This window comes from Macaca thibetana, chromosome 4 (assembly GCF_024542745.1).
Source record: "Macaca thibetana thibetana isolate TM-01 chromosome 4, ASM2454274v1, whole genome shotgun sequence".
In the NCBI taxonomy this organism is placed as follows: domain Eukaryota; kingdom Metazoa; phylum Chordata; class Mammalia; order Primates; family Cercopithecidae; genus Macaca; species Macaca thibetana.
In genome coordinates, this window is record NC_065581.1 from 54,609,302 (window position 1) to 54,634,423 (window position 25,122).

At 40.2% G+C, this 25,122-nt stretch overlaps 1 protein-coding gene and 1 long non-coding RNA gene across 3 annotated transcripts in view; one reads left to right on the top strand and one right to left on the bottom strand.

Moving 5' to 3' along the window:
- Window positions 1-14,968, top strand: part of LRRC1 (leucine rich repeat containing 1) — a 130,046-nt gene extending 115,078 nt beyond the window's left edge. For both annotated transcript variants that reach the window (XM_050788995.1, XM_050788996.1), the window contains exons 11-14: window positions 4,004-4,119; window positions 9,932-10,104; window positions 11,056-11,192; window positions 13,551-14,968. In XM_050788995.1, the coding sequence (XP_050644952.1) occupies window positions 4,004-4,119; window positions 9,932-10,104; window positions 11,056-11,192; window positions 13,551-13,709 (585 nt within the window). In that variant the 3' untranslated portion in view covers window positions 13,710-14,968. The remainder of the gene's footprint in view (window positions 1-4,003; window positions 4,120-9,931; window positions 10,105-11,055; window positions 11,193-13,550) is intronic.
- LOC126953568 (uncharacterized) overlaps window positions 11,124-25,122 on the bottom strand; it is a 46,320-nt gene continuing 32,321 nt past the window's right edge. The window contains exons 2-3 of the long non-coding RNA XR_007725267.1: window positions 18,072-18,167; window positions 11,124-11,217 (exon numbers count right to left, since the gene is read on the bottom strand). This is a non-coding gene — a long non-coding RNA (uncharacterized LOC126953568). The remainder of the gene's footprint in view (window positions 11,218-18,071; window positions 18,168-25,122) is intronic.

Sequence of the window (25,122 nt, forward strand, 5' to 3'; positions counted from 1 at the left end):
GATAATCCAAGTCCAACCCCTTGTATTCTGGGAAGGTGCTATTATGTGGTTTAAGGGAGGCTTAAAAATATCAGCTTCCTACATAACTGGTAATAAGTTTTTTAAAGTCTGCTTCCCAGAACTTCTAAATGATACAGATATTTTATCCTGATGACAACTAAGGAACCTGTAGACTCTGCCTCCTGAACCCAAAAGAGAAAGCCAAAATATATATGAATGATGTGTATAATGTCAGTGTTCACTATTATTAATACAAAGTGCCACTGCGATACATCGTTAGGGAGATAGTTTTTTAAAGACATTCAGGTGAGTTCAGGAAAGAGACTGCCAACATCAGTACAGTTCTAAGAACATAGTAGGTATTTAGGTGTTGATTGTACTCATCATTTGGATCTGAGGTTTTTACTTCCCGGAAAAAAAAAATAGCTACCACATTTATTTGGCAGCAGCAAAAGGCCAGTTTCTATGATAGGTGCCAAATTATATACGTGGTTTCATTTAATTTAATCATTATTGTTACTTTTGGTTAAAGTAACACATCCAAACCCACAAAACATATGACTGAGCCTAAATTCTAGCCCAGGTCTGTATGATCTCAAAGCATCCACTCCCTCCATCATACCGCATCTCCTTCTGACGTCTATAATGAACTATATCTTTTCAGTTATGGGTTTGAATGCTTAATAATCTTTTCTAAAAACCAAAGGTTTGTGCCATCCCTTCCTGGCTGATTTGGAAAGAGGGCTGTGTTTGTGTGAATGTTTGCTGGGACAGCATGTGCCTTTGTGGGGTGATTAAGGCATCCCTAGCACACTCTGCAACAACATGTGCTCTTTGTTGGCATTGTTTTTCAAAAACCATAGACAATAGAGATCAGGAGGTCACACTGCCTGCTCTGACAATCCAGAGGGCCTAAGAGGCTCTTGTACGCAATTGCGTTCCACCCCTTGACGTCTCAAATGGGTATGAGATTAGAGTGGGAAAGGAAAAAGAAAAATGAAACAATAACACACAGTAGATAGCTCACACATTTCATTGAAGTTTACACTTTATCTTCCTAAATGATTAATGGATCTTGTCCAGAACATTTATTTAGAGCCCTCTGACCCACTTTAATTAGTTAATTAATTTTTTGGACTACATAATACATGCACATGATACAAATTGAAAATGTTCACATGGTATAGCAGTAGGGCCGCAAAACAGATATCTTACAGGTTGGTGTGGTGGGAGGGCAGTGGACAGCTTCATGACAAGATGCCCACAGTTAAAATGCAGTCCCAGCTCTATATGCCTTCCAGGAGCTGATTATCCCCTCCGGATGATCATATGAATAATAATATCTGCTTTTCCCCCCTTGGGTCACTCATAAATCCTGTCTTTTCAAAGGTAGGTCAGGACGCTAGCAGGGGTCTTCAGCCTCAGCCAGCTGCTGACTTGGAAGCCCTCCTTCAGGGCATGTAGCCGTACCTCTGAACCCCAGCCTCATGCCGAAGCTCCTCCACCTGGGAGCAGGGATGCGGGAAGGGTGCCCCATGGGAACCTAGTCATTCTTTCTCATAAGTAGATCTTTGTCAGGATTGTCTAAATTTATCAGAGACTCTAATAATATTGATCATCAAAGGGATCAGGGTTTTGATTGCTTTCCTTCCATGATATTTCTGGGCATCTAAGTAGAACTGTTGATTCCCTTCCTTAAGGGAGGGAGAATGTGCTCAGCCATATGGGAAATCCAGTTGCACATTTCTTGTAGGACACTATATTGGGGCTATATGTTTATAAAACCTAAGAGAGGCTACTCTGGTGATTCTTACTGGAACAAAAAAGAGTTTTGTTGTCTCCACTGCTGCACATAGAGGCAGGTAACTTTTAAGTAGAGGTCTTTCACAAGTAAGTAAATAAAGTGTCTAAATATACGTAAATGAGAAATTTAGTGGGCAGAGAGGCTATGCATGGTGGGTAGACAGCATGAATACTATACTTGCCAAGTACCCTGAGTGTACATAAACATGTGCAAATTAAGCAGTAACTCAGGTAAATGATCTTAGGGTTCTTCATGTGGTATTTTATGCTCTCAGAGGGTTAGACCATAATTATGAAATAAAGGCAGAGAGCATTTTATTATATGGACCAAAGGGTTCTGTGAAGGCTCTATGGAGGAAGAGAGGATGTTTAGCTAATTTTGGATCATTGGTAAGATTTAAAAAGGCATTTCTATAAAAAACAGTGGGATCAAAAATATAAAAATGTATTTAGGGTATAATGAGTAGACCATTTTTGCTGGAATGAGAAATATGTGAATGCGGGGACTAAAGGGGGCAAAATCTAAAAGCCTTTCTACATATCTGGGTGCTTTCCACATGACCAGAGACAAATTTTTTTTTTTTTTTTTTTTTTTTTTTTTTTGAGACGGAGTCTCGCTCTGGCCCAGGCTGGAGTGCAGTGGCCGGATCTCAGCTCACTGCAAGCTCCGCCTTCCGGGTTTACGCCATTCTCCTGCCTCAGCCTCCCGAGTAGCTGGGACTACAGGCGCCCGCCACCTCGCCCGGCTAGTTTTTTGTTTTTTTTTTTTTTTTAGTAGAGACGGGGTTTCACCGTGTTAGCCGGGATGATCTCAATCTCCTGACCTTGTGATCCGCCCGTCTCGGCCTCCCAAAGTGCTGGGATTACAGGCTTGAGCCACCGTGCCCGGCCTGACAAATGTTAGCCTACATTTACTTATATATTTATTTTTCTTTTATATACATTATGGTTAAATATTGTGGTTCAATACATTATTTTGAAATCTTTATATTTTTAAGGGAGGAAATAAAAAGATTATGTATGAAGGTAATTATGTAGCCATTTACAAATCTGCGTTCTGCTTTTGAGGATATTATATACATATATTAAACACATGTATAAATAGAAAAGGGCAGAAGATATATTCAGATAGCATTAACCATTCAAGTCTTGTGCTCTTTCTCAAGTGGGAGCCTCTGGAGTAGTATTTTTCCATGTGTTGGAGAGACATCAATAGGTTCCTTCATGAGCCCTTCCTAGCAGTTGTCCTTAGTCAGGAGAGTGAGTACAAGAAGAATGTAGTACTTTATGGAGTCCTGCAGAATGTTGTGTCTGGGATCGAGCTATTTTTCCGTCCTCTTGATTCAGTTTTCCTGACTGTAAAAACCACCACCAATTTGTTAAAGAGAATCATTGGATTTTTGTGTGTGTTTATGTTCCTTTTTGAAGACCAGACTCATACAAAACTCAGTTACCTTTAAATTGCTTACTTTTAAAAAATGGTAATCAAATTTGGTGTGGATGGAGGTGTTGATCTGTGTGCCTTTACGAGCAGGCCACGGCTAAAGAAATGGATGTATAGATTTACTCCGTTCACTTTTTGTGAAGATACTGCTGATTTTACATCCATCAAAAAAAAAAGTGAATTTACCACATTAATTTGTGAATGACTAAAAGCTATTAAAAGATGTATGGTGGAAATTAATGTACTGTATAATCTGTAAGATACCCCTTTTTTTTGAAAAAAAAAAAACATGGAGAGTGCTGAAGTTAATATAACGGGCAAGTCTTGAATTGTGTGTTTATCAGGATCACCTTTGACCTAACTTTTGAAACTACAATTGTTAAACTTGCATATTACCACATAGTATTTTTCTGGATTGTATAGTTTGGTTAACATATTTAACAGATGCAGTTGGGTTAGATATCAGCAGTGGAAAATGATTTCTTCTTTAGAATAAAATTTTTAAAGTGTATCATTGATTTTCTTGATTTAATTTAGAACATGTACATCTAACGTTTCACAGAGATTTTTATGAACATATAGGGCTGTGTTTTGTATGATTTAAATTAATGATTATTGATCATCAGTGAGACCAGTGAGTTATGTGGTATAAGTTTATGCATCCTTTTTATACTGTTTGGTAAACAAGGTACTCTGATCCTACTCCATCTCCCCTAGAAAACTGGAAAAAAAGATTTATTTCCTTTCTCACCATAGATCGGCGGGTGCTGCAGCCTCACTGTGTTCTGTGTGCGTGACAATAGACTAACTCGGATACCTGCAGAGATGTCACAGGCAACAGAACTTCATGTGCTGGATGTGGCAGGGAACAGGTAAGCCTGTTGTATGCTTTGCTTGAGGGAAACAAATATGCATACATCCCAATCTTTGCGTGCATCTTCAAATTTTTGTCTTTGCTTTATCTTACAGAATATGATCCCAATTTTTCAAATGACCTAGGCCTCAGGGAGTTCTTCATATGGGGGCTAGAGTGCTTGAGCCCAATGGAGCAGAGAAAGGGGAAACCTGAGCATGGGTTAAAGTGTCAGTGGACACTTTTGTAGAAATGCTTCCCGGAATGATGGTACAATGATGCCAGGGAAAGAGCACTGAACTAAGAATGGGGAGACTTGGGTTGTGGCTTAGCTCTTCTAAGTAGCTTTTGTAAGTCATCATGGGCTTCAGAGTTTCCTCACCTGGAAAGTGAGCACAAATGAGTTCGAACACAGTTTTAACCAGGGGACCTTGACATACTGACTCTGAACCCCCTGAAAATACAAACAAAATTGTGTATTTAGGGAAGTGTTTATAGCTAATGTCAGAATCTCCAAATGATTCATAATACAAAAAAAGTTCAGAGCTGCCAGACTAGTATCCCCAAGGTCACAGCGTCACCATTTCTCAAGTTCCGGAGCAGAGGTCATGTTGGACTGAGCGCCATTTTCTAGAATATGCCTGTTCATCATCTTTGTGGAACACATTTGTTTCCGTCATTCCGAGCTAATTTCAGCGCCCTAAATGTCATATGCGCCTTCTCTGTGAACAGAAACAGGCTATTCTTTCTATTGGGGACCCTCTTCTCTGGCTCCTTGACTCTCTTCTTCATCACTCAAGCTTTATTTTCTTGAGGGAGCCTCCTTTCTGAGTTCGCATTTGGGAAAATTCCCCTGCCATGGCAGTCACAGTACCATGTGAGAATTGCCAGTTTTCATATGGGTAACCCTTCTAAGCCTGAAGTTACCTAAAGTTAGATGTTCTTCTGGTTTATGTGTCATTGTATCACTTGTCAGATGCAATGACAGAGTGCCTGGCACATAACAGATGCCATTTTCAGTGGAACAAAAATGTTAATAGTTTTACAGGATGAATAGCAGGTCACTGCAGGATGGCTTATATTATAGGCTTCCTTGCCAAAAGGAATTAAAAATTGCTTTTGAGTGTAATATAGTTAGGAGAAAAAGGTTCAACTGCTTGGGGGAAGATGATCAATGATCTTAAATGGTAAAGGCCAGCAGTCTAAAGAGTGTTTGGGAGACTGTCTTCTGAGTGCTGATTAGCTGATCATTTTGGTCAGGCACAGGTCACCATTTTTTATTCTTGCTAATGGATTATAGACAGAAGGGCTAAATAAACAGCAGTTCTCAGCTGGAATCTAGAGGTGAGTTATAGCCTCAGGCAATGCTCACCTTTTCAAAGTTAATGCTTTCAGGACATCTTGATAGATTCTTAAGACCACTAACTGGTTGCCGGAAACCCAGGATTAAATTGAGTTGAACCTCAGATTTCTGCTGAACTAAGCAGAACTAAGGCGTGAGCCTTTACAGCTTGAGGAGGATACTTCTTTCCTGATCTTTATCCTCTAGCAGTAGAAACTCAATGAGTCAACATTTGCTGGTTCTTGCCACACTACTGAGCATGAATTTGCATCAATTCTTGAGCAGAAAGATGCCTGTGATGGCGAAAAACTGTTTTTACATGAATGAAGGCCCCATTTCTCCAGTTCTCAGAAAAAGAGAAAGTTAAATTTTTATTATGCTTGGGCTGGGATGGAGAAAACCCAGTTAAAAAGTCGAGTTACACAGTTGTCATTTGAGTCAGTTAAGTGTGTCATTTAGTCCATGCATACGTATGTAGATTCATAATCAAATTTTTTTTTTTTTTGAGACGGAGTCTCGCTGTGTCTCCCAGGCTGGAGTGCAGTGGCGTGATCTCGGCTCACTGCAAGCTCCGCCTCCCGGGTTCACGCCATTCTCCCGCCTCAGCCTCCCAAGTAGCTGAGACTACAGGCGCCCGCCACCTCGCCCGGCTAGTTTTTTGTATTTTTAGTAGAGACGGGGTTTCACCATGTTAGCCAGGATAGTCTCGATCTCCTGACCTCGTGATCCACCCGCCTCGGCCTCCCAAAGTGCTGGGATTACAGGCTTGAGCCACCGCGCCCAGCCGATTCATAATCAAATTTTAAGCCTATTAAAATATTTAATCACTGCTTATTAAAAGTATCAGTATAGAAACTAATTTTTTTAAAAAGGGCTACCTGGTCAGCCTTTTAGCTTGCAGAAATGTCATACCATAGGATATCATACTAAATCATATTAAATGTAACAGAAGCTTCTGCCTCTTCTGTCAAGTATATGAAAATAACACATGGCAGCAGGAAACGTACACTGTGAGTTTCTAGAAACTTTCTTTTGGAGTTTGGTAGGATAAATTATAGCAAGGATGACTATAACCTGTCACTTGGAAACTAAGTATTAAACCTTCTGTGACAGTAAAGAAAATGTCTTATATCATCAGTTACCCGAGCACAGAACACAAAATTCTTTAATACTTAGACTCTCTCCCATAGGAATATCCATCAAGTGTGCAAAACTCAGCATTTGAGGATTTTCCTTACTTGCAATATTAGTAGTACTGAATATTAGAAACAATGGTTGTCAATTGGAAAATAGGAAATAGCTTACACTTTTAAATTTTATACTATGCATGTATTACCCAGTCCAAAGAATTAAAAATATTAAAAGACAAACAACAGCATACTGTTGTGGAATACTAAGCAGTCAAAGAATGAGATATTTCTCTGTGCAGTGACACAGAAAGAGACCCAAGATACTGAGTGAAAAGGGAAAATGTTGAGCAGTTTATAGAGCTCTCATTTTGGTGGGGTTTTTTCCTTAAAAAAGAAAAAAAAAATCACTTATTTGTGCATTGTACCCAAATACTAATAGTAGTTCCCCTAGATGAGACTTGAAGGTATAGGGAGTTTTCATTTTAGATATTTTAGTATTGTTTAATTTTTTGCCAGTTATGTTCTCAATTTATATATATTTTTAAACATTTTTGAAAAGTTTGCTTAAAACTAAAAATTCTGGTAGAAAGTAACAGAAAGATGAAACATTACATTGTAAGGCGTATTCAGTCACTGGTGAAGTTAATATTAATCAGTAGGCCATGCTTAGATATTAAATAAATTTGAGAAGGCAGTTGCTATAGTAGTTCACAGGCATGGAAGGTCACTTGGGGCTGGGTTGGTCATGGATATAACTGGAGACAAGAGGCTTACAGTTTGGTCATTCATTTGCTTTAGTTCTTGTACCATTGGTGTGAATAGTAACCACAAGTTTTTTATTTCTGGGCGCATGTGGTCCTAAATAGAACACAGAGATGCCTACGGGCTGTGGTTTCTTGTGTGTTGATTCTGTTTATTCTATAGTGTACAGAAGGTACCAGAATAAACCAAAAATGTATTATTAGCTCCTTTGGAAAGCAGGAATGTATTTCTCATCGATTTTCTGACTTGTAGCTGGGATGGTTTACCCAAGAGAGACAGAAAAGCATGTGTATGTCTTTTTTTCCCCAGGCTATAGTGAGTTAGAGGATTAGCCAGCCGGCAGAATCTCAGTGGGCAGACTGTTCAGGGAACAGGGTGTTTTTTTCTTTTGGACACCACTGGCAACACTTCTGTCCGCAAGACAGTGGGCAGCTCATATGTGGTGTGGACTCAGTCAGCAGCAGCCACATTCAAGCTAGCACTTTGATTCTTTGCAGCAAAACTGGTGTTTCAGGCAACTCATTAATCTGAGTTGAAATATGTTGATAAGATTTGTTGTTGTAGAGTCTAGTAATTTATTTAGCTTTTGTCATATGGTTTGTCATCCTTAGAAGTTGTTATTTATTAGTATTATCAATGCTCTTTTTAGCCTCTTATTTATACTTTTGCTTTAACATTCAGCTGGCTTCTAGTCTGAGAAGTTACAATGACCACGTTTGAGTATCTGTGTTTTGTGCCAGTTTTCAAGTCTTGATTTTTGTTCTTTCTGTTCTCATGAGTAACACAGGTACAGATGCTGACTGTAAGTGTCTTGCCCAAGACTTGAAACTTTAAACATTCTAGTGGATGTTAGCTTGCTTCCTCTTTTAAAAGATAGATGAGAAAAAATTTAAATAAATTATATTTTTGTTCAATAAAATGAAAGAGTTTGATGTACTTGAAACTTTAACAGTGTATAATGCCTATTTAAAAAATCCTTGTCACAGTACCTGGCAAATACATGTTTTTAACTTTCTTGCATTTGAGTTTACATGTATGTAACGTTCTTTGGATAGAAAGAGAAAGAATTTTTGTATAAGCAGAAGATATTTCAGTTCTATCCCTTAAAGAACAAATATCTCAGAGTAAGAAGAAATGTAATTGTGATTCTGCTGTTCCCTGTGGTTCCCTCAGGTGTCCTTCTCTAACTGTGAGCATATGGTGGCACCGGGTGGATTCTAGGATTTGAAAATATGTATTTCTCACCTCATACTGCTCTCATTAGTGAAATATTATAATGTACAATTCATAGTCTTTTCAAGAGTACTTTAACATAAGCAGTTCTCGTGGATACACTGGCTTAAGAACCTCACTCCCACTTAAGTTACAGTTTCACAGTACTTCCTCAGTATTGCACGCAATACATATGCATGAGATGGACTCAGCCTTTACTGGACTATTGTTAAGGAAAAGAAAATATTTTCTCATCTTTGAAACTAACACAGAAATCTTGCAAAATGTATTGTTACTGTGAAAAGTTTGTTAATGATGCTTTTGTTGTTAATACTGTCCGTGCACTCTTTGATTTTTTTTTACTTCTTTTATTAAAGTAATTTAACCAGTTTATGCCTACCTTTTCCTCTGATTAGTTTTGTGTTATTGGAATACAGCTTCTTTTCATATCTTTAGAGAGTTCTAGTTTATTTCCCATAAGTTCTGTCAGTTGAAATGGTATGTGCGTCTGAGAATTCACTGTTAGTCTTTTGGTAAGATGTATAGGTAGATTTCCTGCTAATGTTAACTGGAAATAGGTGTACATATGATTTCTGGCAGTGGTCTTTACTAAATAGATTCTACGGGTTGCAACCAATCTGTGAAGTCTTTGTGCAAACATAAAAATAAAACTAATCTTTAGGTGTCACATTATAACATTTAAAGTACTTTCATACGTACTACCTCATTTGAAACTGAAATAATCTGATATAGATTTTAATTGTCACCTAGGACTCTGAGAAGTAAGAGCTTCTAGAAACTGAGAGATAAAGGTTTAGAAGGGAATACCTGAAATAATCTCCCTAGAGAAACTAGATGGAGTCCATACAAAATGGGGTTTAATCTTTATTTTGGCTGCAACTTAAATGCTTTGACACCCCAGGCACCTCCTTCCTCTTGGCCTGATTCATCAGGTGCTCCTGGAAACAGGTAATCCCGCAGCTTCAAAACCAGCCCTGTCAGTGAGGCTGTCGCCATCAGAGGTAAAGAACCTCCTCTGGGTCCTTCCAAAATCACCTTGACTTTTTTTCTCTCTTTACATTGAAACCTAGTACAAGACCCTAAAAATGTGTCCTACAATTTTCTCTCTCTTTTTTTTTTTTGCCCTGTAATCTGGAGGTTCTCATGGGAGAAGTGAGAGCAGAAAAGGGAAGCACAGGAACCTACTGAAGAATCCACTTGCAAAGAGTATGTCAAGTGTCTTAAAAACATAACATCGTTTTTACATTTTGAAACCAATCTCAGGAAGCTGTTTTTAATTTTTCCTCATTTTATGGATAGGGATTGATTTGATTATAAAATTTGAGGTTGTAATGTCTCTTTTTTTTAAAAAAAAAAAAAAATAGGTTGCTGCATCTACCTTTATCCCTGACTGCCTTGAAGTTGAAGGCTCTGTGGCTATCTGACAACCAGTCCCAGCCCCTGCTTACATTCCAGACAGACACAGACTACACCACGGGAGAGAAGATTTTAACCTGTGTCTTACTTCCTCAGCTGCCTTCTGAACCTACTTGTCAAGGTGAATTTAATTTAAGGACAGTATTCACAGGGCCACGAGATTGAGTAGGACCTAATGTCTGTCCATAAGGCCTCTTACTCCTTCATGTGATTGTGTTATATCCAGTCTGCACCTAGAGCCGGCTCGGGTGAGGACACTGTGGGACTCTTCCGGAAAGGTTACCCTACATCCTTGCAGAAGGGCCGCTCATATCTATTTATCATGTTTGAAATTCCATAAGCAGTTTTTTGGTTTTGAATTATAGCTAAGGCTGAAAATACAATACTTCTAAAAGTGGTAACAGAGTCTCTTAAAATCCAAACTGATAGTTCAGGGGATTAGTACTAACACCACTGGCATACTGTTTTTAAGCCATTGAATTATTTTGAGTCATTGTATCTTTGTTTTGTAAACTGCGTGGTTAAAAAAAAAATTCACGTTAACATCAAAATGCTATCATAAACCCTTTGCTGAGGGCTGGGCTTGGTGGAGGGGAACCGGAGTGCCCTGGGGGAATGGGAGCCCAAGTGGGAGGACTTTAAGACCCTAAGGGAAAACGTGGTAGAGTGTGTTACTGAGGAAAGTACTGGTGTCCAACCTGTGCGGCCACATCACTGTCAGGACAGTTTTGAAGTTGCATAAAATAAGTATTTTAAAAGGGACTCTAAATTATGACATTCTGTGATGAAATATTAAACATATTAATTTAGCAGATATTTTATATGATCTCAAATAGAGTTATACATCATTAAAAAAGAAGGGGCAACCTTGCCCCAGGCCTTTTTCTTTTTGTTTTTGAATTTTGTGTGTGTTTGTGTTTTAAAGCCAAACTTGCCACAGAACACCACCCTTATTTCTGGCGTTCTACCCCTGGTCCTCCGTGTAGATTCTGCCTTGTCAGCTGCAAAGTTCATGGCTTTTACCGGTCACATGAACCACAGTTCCCTGCTGATGTGGTCTTTGTCACTGCAGAGAATCTGCCTCGCTGTGGTGCGCTGGAGAACTTGGTAAATGATGTCTCTGATGAAGCCTGGAACGAGCGTGCTGTCAACAGAGTCAGTGCAATCCGATTTGTGGAGGATGAGAAAGATGAAGAAGACAATGAGACGGTATGGAAATGCAGATTCTTTGCCTCTGTGGAAGTTCAAAATTAAAAGATTGAGAATGGCACCTAATTAGGATATTCTTGATTTTCAATTAGTATGTTCTCTGCCTTGCCTTGCCTTCAGCATTTAAGAATTTTTTTAGAAGACAAAACTAGGTAATTCTAGGTACTCAGTCACAAAAGGTAAATGAGGCAAATGGAACTCATTTTTTTTTTCTTTTTTGAGACAGAGTCTCCCTCTGTCACCCAGGCTGGAGTGCAATGGAGTGATCTCAGCTTACTGCAACTTCCACCTCTTGGGTTCAAGCCATCCCCCGACCTCAGCCTCTCAAGTAACCTCTGCCTCCCGGGTTCAAGCGATTCTCCTGCCTCAGCCTCCTTAGTAACTGGGATTACAGGCACCTGCCACCACACCCAGCTAATTTTTTGTATTTTTAGTAGAGACAGGATGTCACCATGTTGGTCAGGCTGGTCTTGAACTCCTGACCTCAAGTGATCCACCCATGTTGGCCTCCCAAAGTGCTGGGATTACAGGCACCTGCCACCATGCCCCTCTAATTTTTGTATTTTTTGTAGAGATGGCATTTTACCATGTTGTCCAGGCTGGTCTACAGTTCCTGGACTCAAGTGACCTCCCCACTTAGCCTCCCAAAGTGCTGGGACTACAGGCGTGAGCCACTGTGCCCGGCCTCTTATTGTTGTGTTGTGCTGCTTTTATGGTGCTGCTTTTTATTTGTGATAGTTTTCCCTCCCACTGAAACTTTTTTTTTTAAATTGTTCCCAGTGAATGCTGTCTCTTCCCATGTTGACTCCATTTACTTTCCATGATTTGACTTAGTGCCAGACCTCTGTGCCTTCTTCATGTAACCAGCTCACCTTAGTCTTCTTGTAGAGGGCTTAGGATCTTAGTTGGATTAGTTAACAAGTTTTTGTTCAGAAATTGGAAAATACCAGTCACCCTTACCTTCATCTGTACTTGAAAATGTCTCTCAGACATCCAGCATCTCTAGGTGTTGGTGACAAGGCTTGACATCTTCCTAGCAGTTGACTTTGGTTTCTTAAATTCCTTAAACTAATTGAGATTTTTCTTAAGCAGAACTTAGAGGGTACTTGCAGCCCCCAAAACAAAGGCAGTTTTTAAATTTTTGCCTACAGTCTTTGTTATTCCAGTTGTCACCAAATGGGATTTTAGGCCTATACAATCATAAAGGGCAAAACGCAAATTAGGGATGATAAAATTACTCACTGTCAATGACTCTTTAATACTCACCTCAAGACTTGTTAGAGTGTGATTATCACCAGTTACTTCATTGCCTCTTCCAGTATTTTGTTAAGCTAGTTTGGTTCCCCCTAAAGCGCTTGGATAGGCCGTTTAAAAGATGTACACGCTGTTTTATGAGCTAAAGATCATGTATCATATTAAATAATATTTTAAAAATTACTCATACCCTGTTACTTAACTTCCAGTCTTTATTAGAAGAGTGTGAACTTTCATCAGTAGGTCATAGAAATAGTACACACAGCAGCAAAATAAGAAAAGGAAATATTTCCCTCTTGATTTCCTTTTTCTTGCATGCCTCAAGGGTTGAAAAAAGCCAGAATTGCTTTGGGTAATAGTAGAACATTATAGTGACTTTAATTTAGGATTTTTTATTTACTCTTTTATCTTTTTCTTTCCCCACACCCTATAATTATGTCCTAAATTTTAAAATAACTGTTCTTGCTGCTTATGGAGATTTTTATTTTATTTTATTTTATTTTATTTATTTTTTTTTTTTATTTTTTTTTTTTTTGAGACGGAGTCTCGCTCTGTCGCCCAGGCTGGAGTGCAGTGGCCAGATCTCAGCTCACTGCAAGCTCCGCCTCCCGGGTTCCCGCCATTCTCCTGCCTCAGCCTCCCGAGTAGCTGGGACCACAGGCGCCGCCACCTCGCCCGGCTAATTTTTTGTGTTTTTAGTAGAGACGGGGTTTCGCCGTGTTAGCCAGGATGGTCTCGATCTCCTGACCTTGTGATCCGCCCGTCTCGGCCTCCCAAAGTGCTGGGATTACAGGCTTGAGCCACCGCGCCCGGCCAAGAGATTTTTATTTTATAGTAATTTCATATATTTATAAGTATTCTTTTATTCTAAAAGTAATCCTTCTATAGTAACGAGGTAAGTTATATGGAACACTTTCCCTTTCCCTTAACTACCAGTGAGCAGTTGATAAATGCCCATACCTCCAAAGAAAGCTTTTCCACCCGCTTTAACTCAGAATTTCTAAGAAGGTAACATTTGTATTGGAATGCAAATGCCTTGAAGCTGCATGTTTTGAAGAAGTAGTGGAATAAAACCAAAACACTCACTCCACTGTTTGTTTTTAGAGAACACTTCTAAGGCGAGCCACTCCACACCCAGGGGAGTTAAAGCACATGAAAAAGACAGTGGAGAATTTACGGAATGACATGAATGCTGCTAAAGGACTGGACTCAAACAAAAACGAGGTCAATCATGCCATTGACCGAGTGACCACTTCTGTGTAGAGTTTCACCTCCGAGTTTTACCTCCTGTGTCTTCCTCTGCTGTCCAGACGTTCCTGTCTGCTTCCGGGGAGCCTCACGTGCTCCTTGTCTTAGCTAACCAGCCCCCGCGCGCCATCCTCCCGTGGAGTGTGGGGAAGCTGCTGTCTCCCAGGAAGTGCCTTACTCGTCCCGCAACCAGTCAGCCACCAGTGGTCTCCCGGCGTGATTTTTTTTTTTTTTTAATTTCAGTTGTTTGTAATAAGTAGAATACACTACTGTAAACATACGACCTTTGTTTTTGTCTTATGTTGGGATAAGGGAGAGCAGAAAGGGGAATTTTTATCCTACTCCCTTCCATAAAGTGCTGGGACATTTTGAATCCCCCAGGTTCCCTTGGACCTACTGATGAGAGATAGTTTTATGTATGGGGAAAAATGGATACTTTTTAAACCTTTTTTGGCAGCTCAGATGGTGTAAATTTTAAAATTTTGTATAGGTATTTCGTAACAAAAATATGTATTTCTTTTTTGTTATTTTATCTTGAAGACGGTACATATTTTAGTATTTGTGCAGAGAAACAAGTCCTAAAGTATTTGTTTTTATTTGTACCATCCACTTGTGCCTTACTGTATCCTGTGTCATGTCCAATCAGTTGTAAACAATGGCATCTCTGAACAGTGAGATGAGAATAGGAATGTGGTATTTTAAAGCAGTGTTGTATTTTAATCAGTAATCTACCTGGCGGATTTGTTTTTAACCAAAAAGATGAATTATCAATGATTTGTAATTGTATCGGTTGATTCTTTTTTGAAAAGATGAACCAAAGGATTTGACTGCTAATATTTTATTCCTTACACTTTAACTTTTTCTGAATAAGTCTCTCATAATGAGCGCAGTGTCAGACTGCACCTACTCTGATGGTATGTGCCATTTGTAAAATAAAATAGATCAGAAAAGCACAAAAAGAGAAAACTGGTTCAGACATTCAGTGGGCAAATAAATTATGTACTGCAAAAGAATGATTTTTATTCAAGAAAGCTTTAAAAGTTTTATATCCAGATATACAACCACAATAAAGCAAAATAACCTATCAAAATAGAAATGTTGCTATCTTTATAAGTGCAATTTAATTTGTAAATAGAGTTTGAATCAAAGTATCAGAAAATACTGCTTCAAGATTTAATTTTAAATCTGCAAATTTAAGGGATATTGGGAAAAGTTTTGGTGTGTTTCTGTTGACTTCTTTTTTGTATGCTGTGATAAAAGAGAAATGAAAAGTGCCAGTCACTGTGTGGTGTCTAGGAAAATCATATATATATTTTTTTTCTCCAAGAAATAAATTCTTCCTGGACATTGGCCATACAGCTTTTAAAAATTATTACTTTGTATGTTCAAGTGATAGCAGGTAGCCAAATTCTTTGGCAGTGTGCTCTGGTCTATTACATATTTAAATTACCCATCAGTTGTGAGTGACCTCCTGTGGGACTTGCATTCACACAGGGCAGAGCCCAGAATTGCCTTTGACTCTGGCTAGTAATTTTGGGTTGTGGCAGTCTGGCCAAGTGGACTGCTTAGAAACCCGTCTTCAACCAACCAAATACAATACTTTCTTTTACTTCTATATATTTACTTATTGGGTTCACTTAGCTTTTTTGGCTGTGTGTATGTAAATATGTGTGTATTTTAAAAACTATTTATGGAGCTGAAAGTACGTAGCATATAAGTGAGTTTCGGCTGGTCAATTTTATACCTTGCTCCCTAATCTGTGCATAGCAATTTTCTTTTCTCTATTTTAAGGTTTTTTGACATCCTCTATTTTGTTTTAACCTTATAAAGATGATGCCACTAACTCATGGACTGATTATATATAAGCAAATTGTTTTATTTAATGGGAATTGTCTTGACGTGGAAGAACAAGTAGAACTTGCATGGCGTGTTTTGTTTTTTTTTATATAAAGCCCATCCTTTACTACTCAGTTCATCATGGCTTTTCTGGACTGGAGGTGGACAGAATGGCATGTGTGTGCTTACATTTTCCTAGGAAACGTCACGCACCTAGTTTATTTCCTTTGGCCTGTCTCCTTTAGTTCATTTTCACTTGGTTTGCTTTTTGTTTTCATTTTGGGGGATTTTGTTTGTTTCCCCTCTTCCTTTGAGAGGAAAATGTCACTTTCATCTTAATCTTTTATGCTGGGGACCCTGTAGTGCTCTTGAACTTCAGGGTTCTGGAACCAAACTGAAGCTTCACAGTGGAAACAGCATCAACCAGACAGTTCTGCCCTGAGAACATGCCAAGCCGTTTCCAAGAAGGCCCCTCTCGTAGTTAGAAGAAAAACTTGATTATGTGAAAGGATACCTTTCTCTGTCAGTGCCCCTCCCCCGTCCCCATCCAGCCCTTCCTTTAGGAAAGGGAGGAGTACAGTATATGGCTGGCTGTTTGTCTTGTGGGAGTGACAGGTGAAAGCAGGAAAGGAGGTTAGTATGACCTGTTCACCCACTTTTATTTTTTTTTTTTTTCCCATAGCTAGTTATTTCTTCTTTTTAGCAAGAAAATAATGCCTCAGTGGGTAAAAGAGCCAACAAAAAAAAAAAAAAAAAAAGAGAGGAAGTGGAAATAAAGTCATTGATAATGAAAAGAGGGATTGCTAAGAAATCATAAAATGTTTGCCTGGATATTGTCTTTTTTCTGGAGAGTTTGGAGGAATGGTCCTGAGTGACCCAATCTTTCTGTCTGAAAACATACTAGCTGGCTGTCAATGAGGTGAGCAGGCAAGGTGGGATCACTCACACCAGCCTCTCACAGCAGCACTTCTGCCATCTCCTGTGAAATCTACCACACCCAACAAGACATGCTTAGTGAATGGGGTGAAGGCTGGGAAAATTCTGTGTCTGAGAGTTACTCTGAACAGCCAGTCCTGCTCTGGTGAAAATGACTGACGCTTGGTTGGCCACAGTGGCTCACAGCTGTAATGCCAGCACTTTGGGAGTCTGAGGCGGGCGGATCACAAGGTCAGGAGTTCGAGACCAGCCTGGCCAACATGGTGAAAAGCTGTCTCTACTAAAAATGCAAAAAATTAGCCTGGCCTGGTGGTACGCACCTGTAATCTGAGCTACTCAGGAGGCTGAGGCAGGAGAATTGCTTGAACTTGGGAGGCAGAAGTTGCAGTGAGTCCAGGTCGTGCCACTGCACTCCACCCTGGGCGACAGAGCAAGACTGTCTTAGAGAAAAAAAGAAAATGAGTGATGCTGTGCTCTGGGCATGCTGCTAGTGTGTGGCAGGGCTGCAGCAGCACTCTCAAGGGACTGCATTGCAGCTGCTTATTAATAGAAGGCGATTAGGGACATTGCCACTCAGTGACATCCATGGAGAGTTGAAATCTCACTTCACCATTATTGTTGTCTTACCTCATCCAATTTTCCAAAGAGCCAATTAAACGTAACTTTATTACGGAAAATTCAAAACATACAAAAGTAGAATAATCATTGACCCTCCTATAGCTATCACTTAACTTCAATAATTAGAAACACAAGACTAAGGCATTTATAAGGAACCAAATGTGTTATGCATGTATTTAAAATATATATATTATGTTTTAAAATACATCTATAAGAAAGTGCACAATGAAGCATTTTTTTAAAAGCTCTAGAAAAGCAAGCAAATGTGTTTTTTAAAACTGCTTTGGATTTACAGTTTTTGAGTCAACATGCCAGTGGAATCATGCATATGGATATAGGTCTGAATCCCAGCGTGCCACGTAGGTTTGGACAAACTGTTTAACCTCTCTGGGCCTCAGGTCCTTCATCTCTAAAATGGGGCAGTAATATACTCCTTTCAGGCTTAGAGTGAGGATTAAGTGGGATACATAAAACATACGCTCTCAGGAAGTGGGTGGCTGCTGTTATTACAGGTCTTGCTGTTTTTGTTGTTATAGTAGTGTTATTAGCAGCTCTGCAATTCCTGCCACCAAGCCAACAGTGTGTCATCAGATGGGTAGTGTTCTCAGGAATGAGGACACACACTAGTTCTGATGGAGAAAACTTTATTTGAAAACTGTTTCGCCTGTGGTTTTATATATAGACTCCTGCATTATGTAATGGATGGTGGAGATATTAATTTGTCCTGTGTGCTTACTTAATGGTAGGTCTAGCAATGGTCTCATGGTAACCACCTCATTTTAACCAGACTTACTAAGTAGCTGTCCTTAAGGTAAAACTAGATCCTGCCAAGAAACCATGAGACAGCTAGTTGAGGATAGGGTCTCCTTTTCCAGAAAATGTCCCCCTCTTTGTCATAACCTCGGTTTTCTAGGTTCAGGTCTCTGGTGCTCATTTTGCCTTGTCTCTCTCTTTCACCCTGGATTTTCATAACATCTCCTTTTTTACCTCTTGCTTTGTTCTGTCTCCTTTCTCTCAATGGAGGCTTTCATATATCAGGAGGGACGAGTCAATTTAAGACATGGATCATCCACGGAGAAAAACCTGCTGGAACAAATAAATTAGTGCAGCCTGACGTGGGGCATGTAGAGAACACTCCCATCTTATTGGAGTGGTTTCCTTTTTTAAAAAGCAGACAGCTGGTGGGAAAAGGAAACCAGAAGAACCTGATCTGTTACTTGTATTCAGTGGGCTGTGTGGAAGATTGGAGATGAGGTTTTGTGTCTAGCAGTTGGCCTGGCAGTTGGCCAGAAGGATAGTGTTAACTTTAAACTCCGAGAGTGGGTAGCCATTGTGACAAGCATGGATTTTAGCCAAGGGCTCTTGAGTTCTGACTGGACAAGAACCTGACTGGGTCAATCCTCCAAGTTTCTTTTTTTTTTTTTCTTTCTTTTGAGACAGAGTCTTGCTCTGTCACCCAGGCTGGAGTGCAGTGCAATCTCAGCTCACTGCAACCTCCGCCTCCCAGGTTCAAATGATTCTCCTGCCTCAGCCTCCCGAGTAGCTGGAATTACAGGTGCACGCCACCATGCCTGGCTAATTTTTGTATTTTTAGTAGACACAGGGTTTCGCCATGTTGCCCAGGCTGGTCTCAAACCCCTGGCCTCAAGTGATCCACCCGCCTTAGCCTCCTAAAGTGCTGGGATTACAGGCGTGAGCCACTGTGCCCGGCCCCAAGTTTCTTTTGCAGCATCAACAATTAACTTCTAAACAAAAAAACGAGCTGCCCTTTTTTACAGTAAGACACTACTATGAACTACAGCAGCCATTCACTGAGTACTTAACCATGTGCCCTACACTGACCTAGCTGAACACAGCCTCAGCTTTCCAGAATACCACCATGAGGTAGATGGTACCATTTCCTTTGTGCAAAGCAGATAATTAAGACTCAAATAATTTTAGGAATTTGCCCAAGATCAAACAGTAAGGGACAAAATCGGAATTCAAATTCACATCTCCATTGACATTTCAATCACCCCTTTATTTTACTTTGCTCCCCACTCCCAGCCAAAGCACTTTAACATGTAATTGCATTTAAATTTGTATTTATCATAATGGTGATGGTTCCGTTTTTTGTCAAAATTACGTAGACCTAATTTATAGACAAAGACTGGCATGGAACTCAGTGAAATTTAATGAAATTGATGCAGAATTGGGCCTTCGTTTGTGTCTAGTGGTTGCAAACACTGTGATTCTGCATTCTCTAACCCACGGGTCCCCAACCTGTACCCCAGGGCCAGGTACCAGTTCTTGGCCTGTTAGGAACTGGGCCGCACAGCAGGAGGTGAGCAGTGGGCCAGCAAGCATTACCGCTTGAGCTCCGCCTCCTGGCAGATCAGCAGCAGCATTAAATTCTAATAGGAGCACAAACCCTATTGTGAACTGCACATGCAAGGGATCTAGGTTGCATGCTTGTTATGAAAATCTAATGCCTGATGATCTGTCACTGTCTCCCATCACCCCCAGATGAGGCCATCGAGTTGCAGAAAAACAAGCTCAGGGCTCCCACTGATTCTACGTTATGATGAGTTGTATAATTTTTATTATATATAATTAATATATATAATTAATATATATATAGTATTATTATATATTATAATGTAATAACAATAGAAATAAAGTGCATGGTAAGTGTCATGGACTTAAATCATCCTGATGCCATCCCCCCTCACTGGTCTGTGGAAAAATTATCTTCCATGAAACTGGTCCTTGGTGCCAAAAAAATTTGGAACCACTGCTCTAACCCTCCCACCACCTTCACTCACTTCCTGTATGTTGTCCTGGGCTGGCTAAGTGCTATGGAAATGTTCATGGGGGTCTTTGTTCTGCCATCTCAAACTGTGCAAATTCTAAGAAACTTGGAAGATAAAGTATTTGGCTAGTGGGAAAAAAAATTGATAATGTTTTCAACATTAACTGGAGTGACAGTTTGGTAATCAGCTCTCTGAGAAAGCTTCAGCATATTCTGAAAATTGGCAGTTAGCTCCAGAGTGAGCTAATTAGTTAGGAATGACTTTTAATACTCACTACCTTTAATAGCCTACCCTTGGAGAAAAGACAGATAATGAACACTTGGAAATCTATGGTGCTGCAACTTGACCTTCATGCCATTTGGGGGAAATGAGAAAGATGACTCATAATTTATTATTTAAAGAATCCTCCTTTTATAATGTGTTATTGTGAAAGATTTGACAAATAATGATTGCTCCTTTAGGATCTCTCATTTAATCAAAGAATCAGAAAACAGGAAGAATAGAAAACTTGTGTGACTAAGCAATGTTTAATCTTATTTGAAACTGGCTCCACCACCCTGGTGATAGAAAGAGAAGGTCCTATGGAGTCTTCCCATAGCAAGAAACCCGGCTTGTAACAGGGTATAATAGAGTGACACCCCACACCTGATGCCCAGTAAATGCAGAGTCTGCAAATGCCTCTCTTTTGAGGCTTTCTCAAGGTAAGTCATAAATGAAGTCTTACTAAACAAGCTGCTTGCCAGCAGTTGCCCAGGCACCCCATGGGACTGCACTTCACTGAGCATCTGAAGAAAGTATTCATTGGAAATGGGCTCTCCTGGGAGACTGTCTGGATCCCGAGTGTTTGGCGTTCATGTTCCCACACCTGGCTGCTGCTTCTTGCCCTTGCTTAGCTGTAGGTGTGAGTGCTTGTTTGTTTAAACCTCTCTCAGCACTGCTTGGAAAAACAAAACAACATGGTTACTTGTCTGGGCATTGAATGTTCTTCCTGAATTTTGGTCCTGCCCATTGGCCCAGAGGCGTAATGGGTGGGGCAAGTTTCGGGGTTAGTTTGGAAAGTTTCAAGAAGAAGCTATGGGCTGGGTCTGTTAGGTTGGGATTGCTCTTGGTTTTAATCCTTTCGGAATGTCTGAGGGTCAGGAGCATTGCCATTGATGGCTATGGGAGTTGTCAGGCTGTGACTCTCTTTCTCACAGAGAATGCCAGAGGCACCCGGGAAGGCATTTGCCAGGGCTCTGACAGATGTAAAGTAAGCCTCATCCATGTTGTGTTCTCACCGGGACACCTGGAAGGTGTTCAATGTAGAAAAGTCACGAGCTAGATGAGATACCAGCTTGATGTCAACTCCCTCCCCAACAATGGCTGCCTGTCTTCATCTTAATGCCTGCCAGCAGGTAAAGGGCGTGTGCCCCTGGGACCTGGGTAGCAGCAGTCCTTGGGAAACCCAGGGTTTGTCATCTGTAGTCACTTGACCCTTGGTAAATTACCTAACCTTTTATTCCACATCTCAATGAGAGCAAATCCATGTAGCAATTACGTTGTTAGAAGAAATGATGTTGACAACCAGATGTGAAGCTCTGATATGGTTTTTTTTCTGCTATCATAGCTACTGGCTCTTTAAAGAACTGGTACAATGTGGGGGGCAGAAAAACCACATCATGCAGTGATGTTGCTCAGTCAGGCATACAGCTAGAGAAGAGTTATCTCTATCCTTAGCTCCTTAGGTTTGTCCAGGGCTGCTCAGTGTGGCTGACCCTGTCTTGCACACTCTCATGTAACCTGGCACCTACTGCAGTATCCTCTTCTTCTTGAAGGCTGTATTGCGCAGCAGTTTCCAAACTTGAGCATGCATTGGAACCCCCTGGTGTCAGTGTTAAAGCAGATTGCTGGACCCCACGCTCAGAGTCTGATTCCGTAGGTCTAGTGTGGGGCCTGAGAATTTGCACCTCTAACGTGTTCTTAGGTGCTGCTGCTGCTACTGGTCCAGGGAACATACTTAGAGAACCACTGCTCTAGTGTGCTGGAAGGAGCAGGAGCTTTGGAGTTAAGCAGATTTAAATCCAGCTGTGGCACTTACTTAATGTTGTGACCTTGAGATTTTTCTTAATTTCCCCAAGTCTTAGTGAACTCATCTGTAAAATGGGAATAATACTTACTTCAAGACTTTCTAGAGAATTAGATGACAGAGCACATAGAAGGTTTTTAGCAATTACCACTCTTTTTGCTATCCTGAAATGCATCGTATTTGCTCCATATGGGGAGTCACAAGAACATCTGGTCTCCTTAGCGATGTGCTGACCTTTAGGCTCTTCTTGCTAATCTATACAAGCTAATAGGAGTAGAGGAAGTGCTAACAGAAGTAGAAAGCATACTTGCCTCTGGGTGAGTGCCTAAGGGGAAGACTGAAAATGCAGATGGCTGACGTAGTTAGAATATATTAACACTTCCTGACTTGCCTGGTGGCTTATCAGCCCACACACCGTGGACTTTCAGTGAGCAGGAACAAAATCTGTGCCTGACATTCAGGTCACAAATCTCCCAACCCACAATCTGTCCTTACACCTGGGCTTTTGGAAGAAATCTTCCAATCTTGGTATTTCAGATTGGGAAACACCCAAGCTCAGGATCTCCAACCTCATCTGTATTCTTCATGTAGCATGACAATCATTTTAGTGTCCTTAGGAAACAAGTTGCCTTATTCAACTGTTCCAAGGTTTCATGACTCTCTCCAAATGCATTATCCCCTTGTCACACTAAGGATGATCCTCAAAATAGGTAACTGGTATGGAAATATATGGTAATACATAGACCAATACACACATTTTAGAAACTCCCTTTTTTTATCATATAAAGCAATATTATATGTATCATAAAACTACTTCTCTAGAGATCTGAGTAGTAGTTCTAATCATTTATGATATTGCATAATTATGCATATAATATATTCATAATTTTTGCGTCTTTAGGGCTTATTTAATGTAGGTGGCTGCTATCTAAATGATGCCCTTCCCTGGGCCACCATTTGCTTTGGGAATAACATCAAACTTTTTTGATAGCATTCCTATTAAAATACTCAAGTCCAGGGGCTCTTAAACTATAACCCATTGCCTCTTTTTATAAATAAAGTTTTCTTGGAACATGAATATGTCCCTTTTTAAATGTGCAGGGACCAAATGGCACTCAAAGCCAAAAATATTGATTATTTGACCCTTTATTGACAGTTTGCAGGGGTTTCTGCCTCTAGTCAGTCAATAGGTGCAACCTGCTATCTTTTGCCACCAGAGGGTGCTGGATGTGTCGCCTGGTTATCACAGCCAGACACCAGTCTGGACAAATGGGCAAAACTCAGAGAGCCTCTCTTGTTCCCTACCAACAGCAAGACCTGCCCTGCCACTTGCTATGCCAACACTGGGATGCTTTGCAACAAATGCCTGGGGCCACCCCCTTCTCAGGCTGCTCAGGAGCTGTAGCACACCCTCAACAATCTCTTGGGTCCCAATGCTATTATGTTTGGGGACCCTAGTGTTATCTTACATTTCTGTTCAATTTTCTTAAAGGATGGGCTGTATGCCTGGCTAAGCAACATCATTGCATGATGTGTACACTCCATGAATGAAACTATCTAGCATCCTGTAGGAAGAGATGCAATATTTTTTAAATGGCCAAGGCAGTACATTTAGATACTGAATGTCAGTCTTCTTTTATGGAGGAAATAAAGGCTTTCATGAGTGAATTGCTAGTTTTTATTCCCTGCTACCCACACCCACAGAATGCCTTTGCTGGACTCTGTCCTCTCCCAGACCTCACTTCCTCATCACAGCTAGCTCTTCCAGCCACTCTCTGATCCTTTTTCTTTTAGAGTTTGCTCCATCAATGATCCATTTTGTCCCATCTCAGCAGCTTCTATAAGCATGTTTAAATACCATTCTAAATGAGCAAAAAACCTTGATCACCTAGCTCAACAACCTAGAGCCACTGCACCCAGCCCTGATAGGCATTGTTTCTAAATCTTTGTGACTACTTTTACTCAACTTTAATTGTTTCAAGTATTTTCATTACAATCTTTGAATTAGGAATAGAAAATTGAATTGGCAAATAGGAAAATTGTTTTTTGATTACTACGTGAAGACTTATTCTAAAGACCAATTTACTTTTTGCTTTACTTTTAACTTCTGAGTCCCTGAGAAATAGACTCTTAAGTCCCCTCCATCGTTGTCTTCCTTACTCTTCTCTGCCAAGGTTCTTAAAACAGGTGTATTCTTGTTCTCCCCGCTTCTAAGTTTCCACGCACTACCGTGAAAACTCTGGCTCCCATCCACAGCATGGTGGAACTGCTCTAGCCAGGTCAGCAGACCTCTGTGGGGCCACATCCGATGGACACTGATTCAGCTCTTACCTTTCTAGAACTGTCTGCTGCATTTGACTCTGGGGAATGCTCCCTCTTTCTCGAAATTTCTACCTCAGTGCTTTTTCAACTTTTCTGACTGCAACTCAACTTTCTTGAAGGAACCTGTTATGTAGTAACCCAGTAAACACATACATGTACATAGCTGAAACTTTATCCTTAACTATATGTAAGGAACTCTGATATTTCCAATTTCATTATTTTTAGTGCTAATCAAAAGCAAATAAATTGATTTCACAACTCATTAACAGGTCATGTCTTGCAAGTTGAACCCTTATGCTTTTGACACGCCTCTGTAATGAGTAAGGAAGTTTCTAGGAAGCTTCTTACCAGTTGATTAGCATCAAACGTATAGTTTAACCTGTAAGAAGCTGTGTTGGAGGAAACCCATTAGCTTGGATGAGAGTGGGAGGAAGGTAAAGAAAAATTAGATGTAATAGGTGTTTGTGGGTGTTGATGGGGTGAAAAAGGGCAGTGATGAGAGGAAGATTGGGTTTGTAAATAGGGCATGTAGGGAGATAAAGAGGATGATTACAAAACCAGGGGAAAGAAATTTGCCTACTTGACAGGCCTATTGTGAAAATTAACTTTCAAAGTGGAAATATTATTTTGTAGTGTGTATTGTACTTTTGGAAGAAAGAGTATATTATTATGAAATAAGAATCACATATGTTTTTTCTCCACCCAATTAAAGATTGATGGAAAAAACTTCACCCAAACTGGAGCATTTTCAGTAGAGAGCTCCATTTTCTTTGCCACTTGACAATGTATTCAGACTAGATTTCTCCACTGCATTTGTGCATCACATCTAGTCAATCACTGGAGACCTCTGCGTGTTTCT